General features: G+C 40.7%; 1 protein-coding gene across 1 annotated transcript in view; it reads left to right on the top strand.

Annotated features, from left to right (window-relative positions):
- LOC308707308 (LIM and SH3 domain protein 1-like) overlaps positions 1-13,091 on the top strand; it is a 411,116-nt gene that overhangs the window by 381,382 nt on the left and 16,643 nt on the right. Inside the window, exon 4 of the mRNA XM_081393663.1 lies at positions 5,108-5,215. Within this exon, the coding sequence (XP_081249789.1) occupies positions 5,108-5,215 (108 nt within the window). The remainder of the gene's footprint in view (positions 1-5,107; positions 5,216-13,091) is intronic.

The following is a 13,091-nucleotide window of genomic DNA, read 5'->3' on the forward strand; positions in this document are numbered from 1 at the left end:
GGAAGACAATGCATTGTTTTTTGTTTTTTTTAATACATTTGATCACTTTGTACAATTTATGTAGTTATTATTTCTATTTTTTTCAGGTCAGTCTATTTCATTTGTCTTTGTTCTATTGTAGTTTATTTTCTTTGCTCTTTCTTTATCACTGTTTAATTGTCTTCTAGCCTGGTTAAAACCAGACCATTCTCAGTAGTAACTGAGTTATGGTCTGGCAAAGCTTCATTAATAACTCATTTCCAAAGGGGCCTCACCAACGGACGTCGCTCAAATGCCTCTGGGCGCAATTGGATAGACCTAAAACCAATCAGAGCGATCGTCGTCGTGTAAAGCCATATGCTGCGTCCCAATTCGCCTAATTTACACTACGCCATAGAAGTATGTACTCTTTTTGTGAAGAAAAGGTATTTACTTTTGAATGTGTTGCAAAAAAGTAGGCACGCTTTGGGACATACTACTTCGTCATCTTTATCGGACGGATCTGTCGCGTGCATCCTGTCAAGTAAACTGCCCTGTCAATCATCTTGTCACAGTTAAAATCCTCTATTAAATCTAATTTAATTTCCTACCGTTTCGGAGAGAAATGTAGTAGCATGTTCATCTGCCAGTGGGTCTTTCATGGAGACTGTCCTCATGTGTTTGCAATTTGAATATAATAATGCATTTAAAAGTTGGTGCGCTTCACCAACGGACGTCGCTCAAATGCCTCTGGGCGCAATTGGATAGACCTAAAACCAATCAGAGCGATCGTCATCGTGTAAAGCCCACCTCAACGTTTCTGATTGGTGTCTCGATTTGGACGGATTAGAAATCGGCTTGAATGGGCACTTTGCCAGACTACTTGCAGAGCAAATCTAAATTTGCCGGAAGTTTGTCTGGGTTTTCCCAGGCTAATTGTCTTCAGTAAGATTGAGTTAGGCTAGTATTTGTTTTTAAAGTATAAAAAAGGTATACATTTTTTTGATATCATAAAAATATTTTTTAAAGCAAAAATAACTATATCATGATATATATTGTTATCGTAAAATAAACTATATATTTATTAGTTTAATCTATTGGCCCACTCCTCCACACAGATCTTCTCTAGATCAGTCAGGTTTCTGGGATGTCGCTGAGAAACACAGAGTTTGAGCTCCCTCCAAAGATTCTTTATTGGGTGTAGCGTTTATACGCCCGTATAAATATCATGAATTACTATTCATAACGAATTATGATCAATAATTAATAATTTAATTATTTTCAGAATTTACTGTAACAGAATCAATAATATGATCATTTATCAGTTCATCCAATGAACAGAAAGCATAAACAATTATTAACTCTAGGAAATATAATATCTTCCTGGCCAAGAAAGAATAACCCCCTAACAGTAAATTAAGAAATAGGGTAAAAGCATAGGTAACTTTTGATTGAAGTTCAAGACAATAAATTTGTAAGCAGATAACACAAGTAATCTCTTTGTTCAAATACAAACAATACTTTATTGATTAATACTAACACATAAAGCTAATATCTAACACACACCCACCCACACACACATTCATACGAGTTACAGACAGAAATAAAGAAATAAAGAAAGAAATACAAAAAGAAGAATGAGTTTGGGAAGAATGAGTTTAAGGGTAAGAGGAAGGAAATTCCGAATTTCTATATGCACTTGTAAGACATGACCTGAACGAACCATCAATCATTAATTTAACCCTTCTATCGTTTCTTAGACAGGTTATTACATTTATCAAAACACCAGTTAAGATTTTAGTCTGGAGGTAGTCTACTTGCGTCTTTGCTTTTGCGTTCCTTTTGGGAATTCCTTTGGTCAGCGTCAGGGTTCGTTCGTTGGTTATGGTCTCCTCGTGCCTGGATAGATGGGGCGAGAACCAGTCACGTGGTGGCTGGCGGTCGCGGATGGTTGATGCGTCTTTGAAGTTGAAAGCGTGCGTTGCCGTGAATCGTGGACCGAAACTTTGCTGCAAAACTTAACTTAAAACCGAGACTTTCAATCGGAAAAGAAAGAATAACACAAAGAAAGAAAGAAAATGAGATACGGAAAAGAGCTATAGATGACTGGAAATAAATCTAACCCATCTGATCTTAATTTGGGTTGATCTGCTCGTCTGTTACATGGTTATGGTTCAGATCTTCATCTTTTTATGCCCATCTCTCTTGAGAGTGATAGCAGAGCGTTTCTTAAGGGTGAACCCAGAGAGCGAGAGCACAGAGAGAGAGCTTTGTTTTTGGGTCTAAGGTTTGGGTTTTAAACTAAAAGTTTGTCCCCCCTCCTGAATAGAGTGGACCAATTAGACACTGGCTTTGTTTGCAAAGTCATAAATCATGTCTTCCCTGGGGGTTTAAAGACCAGATGCAACAGTTTAGGCATGATTTCTAATTATCAGAATATGAAACATTTTACACAGATTTTAATTCCAACCATCTTGCTAGTTGTGTTCGTAAGATAGCATTGATATGAAACAATACACACTTTCATTCACACACCTAATAATTATAACAATTACATGAATTATATGGGATTAAAGCATATTAAATGGACACATATATCGTAGAAACACATAGAATGATGTATGATGCTTTGATGTATGATGTAAAGAGTCCATTGAAAATTGTTTTTGAATGAGTTTTACGTATACTGTAGGAAGAATCTCAGTTTTCTGGTTTAGAAGAGACAGAACTCTGTTTGTTTTGTTCAGAGGTCTTAAGGAGGAGGGGTTCAGGAATGTTGTGGTGCAATTTCTGAACCAATCTGTCTTTTAACAACCCCCTCACATTGACAAGCTTTTCCGTTAGTTTGGTCATTAGAAGGGTCTTTTGCACACTCTCTGGCACCGGGATGGGTGACTTATGGCTCTGGCCTTGGTGATTTGACTCTGGAATGTGCGGACACTGTCTTTATCTTAAACAGTCAGCGTTTTGGCACAAAGCTTAGTATTGACCAGTTATTTCGTTAGTGTTGGGGGGAGGCTCTTTTAAATAGCCAGGGTGATGAGGATCATTTGACGTTCTGAACAAATCTTCTGTTTTGTTCGGCAGGAAGTAGAGAGTTTGAATTAATTTTCTGGAAGAAAATTAGTCTGTGGTTGGTTTCTTCTCATTGTCGTTACATGGGTTTAGGTCTGGAGACTGGCTAGGCCACACCAGAACCTTGATATGCTTCTTACAGAGCCACTCCTTGGTTATCCTGGCTGTGTGCTTCGGGTCATTGTCATGTTGGAAGACCCAGCCTCAACCCATCTTCAATGCTCTAACTGAAGGAAGGAGGTTGTTGCCCAAAATCTCGCAATACATGGCCCCGGTCATCCTCTCCTTAGTACAGTGCAGTCGCCCTGTCCCATGTGCAGAAAAACACCCCCAAAGCATGATGCTACCACCCCCATGCTTCACAGTAAGGGATGGTGTTCTTGGGATGGTACTCATCATTCTTCTTCCTCCAAACACGTTTAGTGGAATTATGACCAAAAAGTTCTATTTTGGTCTCATCTGACCACATGACTTTCTCCCATGACTCCTCTGGATCATCCAAATGGTCACTGGCAAACTTAAGACGGGCCTTGACATGTGCTGGTTTAAGCAGGGGAACCTTCCATGCCATGCATGATTTCAAACCATGACGTCTTAGTGTATTACCAACAGTAACCTTGGAAACGGTGGTCCCAGCTCTTTTCAGGTCATTGACCAGCTCCTCCCGTGTAGTTCTGGGCTGATTTCTCACCTTTCTTAGGATCATTGAGACCCCACGAGGTGAGATCTTGCATGGAGCCCAAGTCCGAGGGAGATTGACAGTCATGTTTAGCTTCTTCCATTTTCTAATGATTGCTCCAACAGTGGACCTTTTTTCACCAAGCTGCTTGGCAATTTCCCCGTAGCCCTTTCCAGCCTTGTGGAGGTGTACAATTTTGTCTCTAGTGTCTTTGGACAGCTCTTTGGTCTTGGCCATGTTAGTAGTTGGATTCTTACTGATTGTATGGGGTGGACAGGTGTCTTTATGCAGCTAACGACCTCAAACAGGTGCATCTAATTTAGGATAATAAATGGAGTGGAGGTGGACATTTTAAAGGCAGACTAACAGGTCTTTGAGGGTCAGAATTCTAGCTGATAGACAGGTGTTCAAATACTTATTTGCAGCTGTATCATACAAATAAATATAAATATGTTTTTTTATATATATATAATATATGTTTCTTTTTTTCATATTTATAAAAGTGTCCTTTTTTAAGACAATAGACCCCTGTTATATGTCATATTATGTTTTTTTTTGTTTTAAATCAGATTTGAACATGCTATTCAACACTGCAACATACTAACATTGGCATATTAAAAACATATTTCAGTATTTTAATATTGCATGATAATAATGCATATAATAATTTAAATAGTGATATAATAATAATATCCATCATTATGAAAATCCTCATGTACTTCTGTTATAAAATATTTGAATGTTGTTTTTGAAAAAGTAAAAGCAAAGCAGGGGTGCTGTTTGTGGCTGACAGTTCTCTCTGACAGCAGTATAAATTGTAGTTGTACTATCCCAATGTAAACTCAGGCCAGTGCTGCTTGCATGGCAGTAAATATGCCTCTGCAATATACTGTACGTAACTGGCTAATTTCTTTCTTTTCTTTTTTTTTCAACTAATAGATTCAGTGGTTGCATGTTGTTCTGTCAAACTGATTTTATTCATGAGAGTTTGAGTATGTGGTTTGGTTTTCAGTATAAAACAGCTTGTACAACATTTTACTAAGATGATCCATACCTCTTCATGCCAGTTCCATTTTTACTGTATATCCAAGTATATCCAGAGTCTGTGTATGTGCTGAATTAGAGCTTATATGCCTACAGAGAATGGCATATCTTTACTGCCAAGGTTACATGTGTAGACTTGTTAGTGGCTTTTCCTGCTGGCCACTTTGGCAGGGTAATTCTGTTTTAAATGTTGTAAGATGTGTTAAAGAGAGCTGAAAGTACTACACACTTTGTGAATGGTGGTCATTATTGCATGAAGATTCTGTGTGGGCTGCTTATAAAAGCTTGTTTTTGCACCTGTCACCTTTCTGAATCTGTTTACCCGACATTATCCATTTCTATCTCTTCCAGGTGCTATACAAAGAGGATTTTGAGAGGAACAAAGGGAAAGGCTTCAGTGTGGTGGCTGATACACTAGAACTGCAAAGGGTCAAGAAGACGCAAGATCAGATTAGCAATGTAAGAGATTCATGAAACAGTATTTACAGATGCACCTCACTGAAAAACATTATCAGCATTGCCATATTTATCCATTGTGTACTACTCATTCATCATATCTAGATTCTCAAGTACTCAGGATTGTTTGACTAAAGTTGTTTTGATAAATCTTCACACTCCCTTGGTTTTCCTGCTTGCTTGTCTCTCCCTCCCACTTTTCCTCTCTCACTGTTTTATCCTCATTATGTGTCATGGAATGTTGCCAAGCAACTCTCTGATCAGTGGTAGCAGCAGCATTGAAAATATTGACCCCTTGTGGTTGAAATGAATAACAACATTAAGCAAATTTTACACACAACATGAAATTAAAACTATTGGCCTTTAATCTGTGTATATATTACCTATTCTATATTGAGAGTATGTATATAGTAGTGCACTCCTCAATGTTGACACAGTTAACTTTTTTTAGCATAAAAACAGTGGTAATACATTTCTTCTCACAATTATTAATTGGTTATAAAAAATAATTTATTCGTTTTGAAAGTCTTTATTGCTTTGATCCATAGTACAATCTGTCAGTCGTGGTTTGGCTGAGCAGTGATGTAAACAGCTGGATATTTTTAGAAGAGACTTACCCTTTGATTTGTACTGCATTAACTTCCTGTTTCAACAGAAAATGCATAAATACAAAAACTGCACTTTTTAAACTATTTTGTGGCATCTTTAGACATGCCCGTTAGGGGTGGGAGAAAAGGTCGATGCATCGCGATTCATTATCTAACGATTCAGAATCGATGCTCAAAAATTCTGAATCGATTCTGTGTTCAATTCAAACTGCCACTTCACCACTGTGCGCGTACACGCGCGCGGTCACTGGCCAAACGGAAAAACCTGTTGATAGACGAACGTTCGTATGCTGGTGAATTGGCTTCGTTTAAGATAAAATGGACAAACTACGACCTGCTCCATCAAATTTGAAATCGACTGTGTGGCAACATTTTTAATTTTCTGAAGACACTGAAAAAGGTGTCGTTGATAAAAGCCATAGGCTACTGTATGCAAAGTCTGTGGCACCAAAAATTCAAATAATTTCGGCAACACAACTAATGTCTAAATTGTCATAATAATGTCACAACTAAGGTCTGAATGGAACCCATTTAGGCTACCCATGAGCATTAATACATAGAGGCAGGAAGAAGTACTTTAAACCAGCCTTTATTAATTATTATTGCAAAGATGGGGTTTGGGGCTGGGTCCGTGGGACTGTTTCTGGGGATTCCCTTTTTTATTTTACTTATCTTTTGTCTTCTGCATTCTCCTTACCATTGTCTCCTGTTCTTCCCTCAGACTCGTCCCCCAGAAACAGTCTGGCTGGTTTAAAGTACTTCTTCCTGCCTCTATGTATTAATGCTCATGGGTAGCCTAAATGGGTTCCATTCAGACTGTTATGTATTTTACTGTTATGTGTCAACAAGATTCAGCAAGACATTTTCACCTGGCTAGTAGGGGTGGGGGAAAAAATCGATACTGCATAGTATCGCGATATTTTCTGTGGCAATACTGTATCGATACACGGGCGCCGAGTATCGATCTTTTATTATTTAAATTACACATGAGAATTTAACTTTGGTAGTAGAATGCTAAAAATCAGTTGCTCATTCAGTCCACTAGATGGTGCTGTTTGTTTTCTGGGGAGGTCAGCGGGGTGACTGTCGGGTTGACTGTCAGCGTGCAGGAGGACGTAGATAAAATAAACATGGCAGCATCAGAGAAAGAAATCCCACACATTAGCTGTGTCCCAAAGTGAAGGCTGCATCCTTCGAAGGCCGTATTTGAAGGCCGGATGGCCGTATTTGAAGGCCGATTGCGTCACCGCGGCGCGACGAAGGACGTCCCAATTCAAAGGCTGCATCAGAGCCCGTCTACGGAGAGCCTGCCCACTCCCTATTAAGCCCTGTTGTACCGAATTTTGGTTGTAGTACCACCAGAGTTCCACTGGGGGCGATCGCCATGAGTGCAAAATGAATGGGAGTTAATGGGGCTAGACGGCTAAATTTGTCTCTTTCACCCGATTGCCGTTGAGAAATCTGAGATCTGATTGTAGATTTTGCAAGTTCAACATGGGTTATGGGTTGAAAGTTGAATGAACGAGTACTTATGTCCTTTCGATTTCTTACAGGTTGAGTTGTTGTTGTCCATAACACGCTAGCATTCTGCTAATGAACGCTGATTGGTCATTGAAGGACTGATTACGACCAGAGATCCCGCTTGATGGCATCGTGTCATCCGAAGCGGGACCAGAAACAAACAAAACAAAAACTCTTCTAGCACGTGTGTTTACCTGTGTCAGCTGTGTTGTCGATGTCTCGAGAGAAAAGAAAGTGCAGAGCGCGAAAGCATCAGTGTGACTGAAGGATTGCCGTAAAGCCGTATCTCTGGTCGTACATGTGTATGACGTCATTGACACTTTAAAAGACTTTTTAAAGCAAATAAGTGACTCTAAAAAATCTAACACCCAGCAATGTTTAATTTCTTTGCATTTCCTTTCGAATACAACATTAAAATTACTAAACAAAAAATTATATCCTGAGAAAAGTGGATTTTTATTGGTATAGCGCCATAGACCTCCATTCATTCTGCACTCGTCCTGTGAGCGCCCTCATATGGAATCAGAGAGGAACTGCAACCAGTTCAGAAGCCGGAAGTGTACTGAGAGTGAAACTTCTCGCCATATTAGACTATGGCTGAGTCCCAATTCGCCTACTTATACTACGACCTAAAAGTATGTACTTTTTTTTTGATGAAAAAGTACATACTTTTGAGTGTGTAGCAAAAAAGTATGCACGTTCTGGGACATACTTCGATGACGTCATGCAACGTGAACTTGAACGTGGTTGCCTAGTTACGCACACCGCGACTGTTAACAAAACATTTAACATTTCATTCATTCTTATATATCCAATATAATTTTATTTACTATTCCCATCTTTTTTTTCCACAATACATTTACAATGTGTTTACCAAATTGAGGAGTGAAGCAGGGCGTCGTCGTAGATCAACCAAACGCAGGTCGTTTGTGAGGCGGCTGGTTCTGACGTTCATGTGCAAATGTGTGTAACGAAAGCTAGCGCTACTTATTTTCTGAGTTAAAATATTTAAAGTTTATAGTGTAACTATTGTTTAACGTATTATATACTTAATCTTATACTTATGTATAATACTTAATAATACCCCGATGAAAATGAACCATGCTTTTACTATAGTAAAAGTGTAGTAACCATGTTTCTTAGGTTGGACTGATAAAGTTAACATATGTACAGCCACAGTATTACTACAAATAAGTCAGACAGAAACATCAAAAGAAATACATAAAAAAAGACACTTGCATGACACTGGCGCTCGGTATCTTCATCGGACCCTACAAGATAAACACGGTACTTTTTTGGCACAACATAAACCCATTAATATTACGAGACAATAAAATATAACTTTAATTAGGGTTAAACATTTGAATTCTTACACTTAAAAACTGAGGGCGCATCTCCGTTGCTGCATCCGACTGCCAGGTTTACATCACCATCATCACCGCAAAGCTCCTCCCTCCCGCACGCAATGGGTTGTGGGCAATATTAGCCGTTAGAGTGTGCATTGATCTGCACTTCGAATTCTAACCGGAAATAGTAGACCATCCGGGTATCTTTGGAATACTCATTTCAACATGCTACGATTTGGGACGTACTAATTCTAGTTTCGCATACTATTTAGGACGGATAGTATGCGAATTGGGACTCAGCAATTCTCTGGCTGCATCCTTGGAAGGTCGCATTTGAAGGCCGATTGCGTCACCGCGGCTCGATGAAGGCTGTCCCAATTCAATTCTCCATCCTTCCAAGGCCGTATTCGACGGCCGGTTGCGTCATCGCGCCGCGACGAAGGCTTCCCTGATTCAAAAGCGACGCCAAATGCACCCTTCGTTTCCCCGTGAAAAGAAGGATACATAAATGGACACTTAGCGGCCTATTCTACCCCATAAGTCATTGCGCGCCGTTGACGACAGCATTTATTTATTTATTTTTAAAGGCGGCCGAGACTAGAGATCGGTGGTGGACAGCAAATTCACATTTAAATGTAAGTATTATATTTTCATTTACTCAAATAGCTAGCGAAACCAGAGTTAAAATTTCTTATAAACTTCTTCTTAACTCCTTCGTCACCATTACGACCTATTTGTAATATTTGCACTTGTGTATTATAAGAAATATCACTCACCCAATAAAGCCCAAAACAATATAGTCTAGATGGAAATAGGGGTCCACGCGCACCCCCGGCTTTTTTTATGCCACCTGATTTTTTTTAAATCTTTAAAGTGTCTATTTTCAGAATCTGCCAGGTGCCAAGCTGAAATAACGTCCCAAAGGCTTCATTTTTAACCCTTTGCTGCACCCGACCGGAACCCGAAAAATAAAAAAATTATATAGAAAGTGGCATTACATTTGAAGTAAACAACATACAGAGACAAATGAACATATTTTCCCATACAATTCTGACCCCAGGAATTGAATGGAATGGTTATTTTTGACATTTGAAAACATATTGACCCTATTTCTGGACAAAAATAGCAAAAAATGGCCAAAAATGTGTAGAGGATCAACTATATTTTCATTTTCTCAAGCGCATAGGGTGATTTTTTTTTTTTTCACAAACTGTTATTTCTTTATCATTCAAGTGTCTATTTTAAAATTAAATTGGGTACCAGCTGAAATAATGTCCAAAATGCTTTATTTTTAACCCTTTGCTGCACCTAACCGGAACCCGAAAAATCCAAAAATTATATAGAAAGTGGCATAACATTTGAAGTAAACAACATACAGAGACAAATTAACATATTTTCCCATACAATTCTGACCCCAGGAATTGAATGGAATGGTTATTTTGGACATTTGATGGTATATATTGACCCTATTTCTGGACAAAAATAGCAAAAAATGGCCAAAAATGTGTAGAGGATCAACAATATTTTCATTTTCTCAAGCGTATAGGGTGATTTTTTTTTTCACAAACTGTTATTTCTTTATCATTCAGGTGTCTATTTTAAAATTAAATTGGGTACCAAGCTGAAATAATGTCCAAAATGCTTTATTTTTAAACCTTTGCACCAAACCCGAAAAATCTAATGTGATATAAAGTGCCATAACTTTTGATGTAAACATCTCACAGAGACAAATTAACACATTTTTCCATACAATTCTGACCCGGGGAAAATGTTATTTGTTATATTTTACAACATCTTGACCATCTATGGTCAAAAACAGCAAAAAAAAAAGCTAATTTGACACCATTTTTATTATACTAACAGTAGCCTGAAATGGGGTTTATTTTAACCTTTTACTGAACCTATCCTGAACCTGAAGAAATTGAAAATAGCTTTACTTTTGAGATAAACAAAACAAAGCAAATTAACTTAAAAAGTTTGGGAATGTTGGGGCTTTGCAGTTGGCAGTTGGTGGCTGTCGGTTGGTACCTGCAGATCGCCATCTCCCACTGCTCTCTCTTTTGATAATTTATTTCTAATAATTTAAAACGCAGTGCAGCTGCACAGCGAACACAGCAGAGCGTCTAGCTCGCCCATTGGCTGTGCTGCGGCAACTGCACAACCTATGGCCAAGCGCCTCTGACGTGATGGGCGCAAAGTCATCTGATTGGGTCGCACGTCAGAGCGCGCCTGAATGGGCATGGCCTTAGTCTATAAAGGAAGCCCATTCTAGCCAAATAGCAGATTTGATCTCCTTCAGCGACTCTTCACGAAGCTTTCGCCGTCGAAACAAGCAATAACAGCTAGAGCAAGCCTTGCATACAGCAGACAGCGCCTTCAACTCACCTCAAAGCCGCTTCTCTTCTGTCGCTGCTCTCCTGAGGCCATCCGGCGAGAAAAATGCTATATCCTTTTACTGCTACTGTTGTGTTCGCTGCTGCGACACTCAGTTCTAAAAGAGTCAAATTTAGCGAACGTTGTTTCAAATGCCTCGCCCCTCGTGCACCTCATGCGGAGCATGCATACACAAGGAAGATGGGCACTCGGAGTGCGCCACGTGCCTGTGACCCACCCACACTGAAGCTGCACTCTCTGCCGCAGGCTGCTCTCACTGCAAGAGCCTGCCCATCTCAACACTGCTAGCTCTCTTTCGAGACGGCGACACTGTCGCTTTCTCACTTTCTCACTCACTTTCTACTTCGCCGGTCCTGTTCACTCAGGCAGACCAATGCGGCGGATCGCACGAAAAACACGACGACAGCCTCTCCATTGCTGCGCCTGAGGAAGAGTGGACAGGCCCAGCTGACCTTGCCTTCTCACAGTCTGGTGCTAGCGCTGCTGCTACCGGAACTAGGCTAATTCGGACACTGAGATGCTGCATATCCTCACTGCGGCCGTTTCAGACCTCGGTCTCGAATGGGCCTCGCCTGAGGAGCCACCTAGAAGCAGGCTGGATGGATGGTTTCTGCCTGGGTGCCAGCAGGCCCCCGTCACAAGCCAGCGCCTTTTTTCCCTGAGGTCCACGACGAACTCACGAAATCATGCCGTGCGCCGTACTCAGCACGCACGAGCGCTTTTACTTCCGTCACGCTCTCCTCTGTTGACGGCACAGCAGAAAAAGGTTATGAGAAGCTGCCTCCACTCGCTGAGCCGGTCAGGCTTTTACAGCCGTTACTTCCTTGTACCAAAAAAGGACGGTGGCACTCGCCCCATTCTAGATCTGAGACATCTGAACAAAGCTCTCATGAGATGGCCGTTCAGAATGATAACTACCAAACAAATCCTCGCGCACGTTCGCACGGGGGATTGTTTTTTTTACGGTGGATCTGAAAGACACTTACTTTCACATTAAGATAACGCCCCATCACAGGCCATTCTTGAGATTCGCCTTCGAGGGGTAGGCTTATCAATACACGGTCATACCATTCGGTCTGTCTCTAGCAGCCCGTACTTTGACAAAGTGCATGGACGCAGTGCTTTCTCCCTTGAGACAACGGAGTGCGCGTGCTTAACTATCTCCACGATTGGCTCATTATGTGTCAGTCGAAGACCGAATTATTGACAGACAGATCTATGCTCCTCAGTTATTTGGAATGCCTGGGGCTCAGGGTAAATTTTTACAAGAGCAAACTGTTACCCAGCCAGAACGTAATCTTTATGGGCACAGTTATCGACTCTACAATGATGAGAGAGAGCAGCTCACACCAGAGTGCGCTGTCTCTATAAGGGGTCCTTCAGGGTAGGTCCTCCATTAGCACAATTGTCCTGGGACTTATGTTCGGAGCGACCCTTATACTCCAGCCCCTTATTCATGAAACCCGACTCACGTCTGGTTACTGTCACTATGTTGGGGTTTGTTATTGCTTGTTTCTGTGAACCTCGGGGTGCTTCCCTAGGATCCAGTTGTATGCAGCCTCTTGCTAATAGTGCGGCATTTTACATTGCGTCCCCACTGCGTATTAGCTACGTAATACGAAGTGACCATTCTCGAAAGGGAACGTACTCGGTTACTAACGTTACCTCGGTTCCCTGAGAGTAAGGGAACGAGTATTGCGTAGCCTGCCGCACTATTACAATCTGTCGGGATTTGTCATTTCAGTCGATTTAAACCTGCTATTTGGCCAGAATGGGCTTCCTTTATAGACTAAGGTCATGCCCATTTAGGCGCGCTCTGACGTGCGACCCAATCAGATGACTTGGTGCCCATCACGTCAGAGGCGCTTGGCCATAGGTTGTGCAGTTGCCGCAGCACAGCCAATGGGTGAGCTAGACGCTCTGCTGTGTTCGCTGTGCAGCTGCACTGCGTTTTAAATTATTAGCTTCAATATTCTCGAGGAAAGGAGTTTCCCACTGAGTATTAGCTAT

The sequence above is a fragment of the Scardinius erythrophthalmus genome (genome assembly GCF_964197995.2).
Source record: "Scardinius erythrophthalmus genome assembly, chromosome: 18".
NCBI classification, from domain to species: domain Eukaryota; kingdom Metazoa; phylum Chordata; class Actinopteri; order Cypriniformes; family Leuciscidae; genus Scardinius; species Scardinius erythrophthalmus.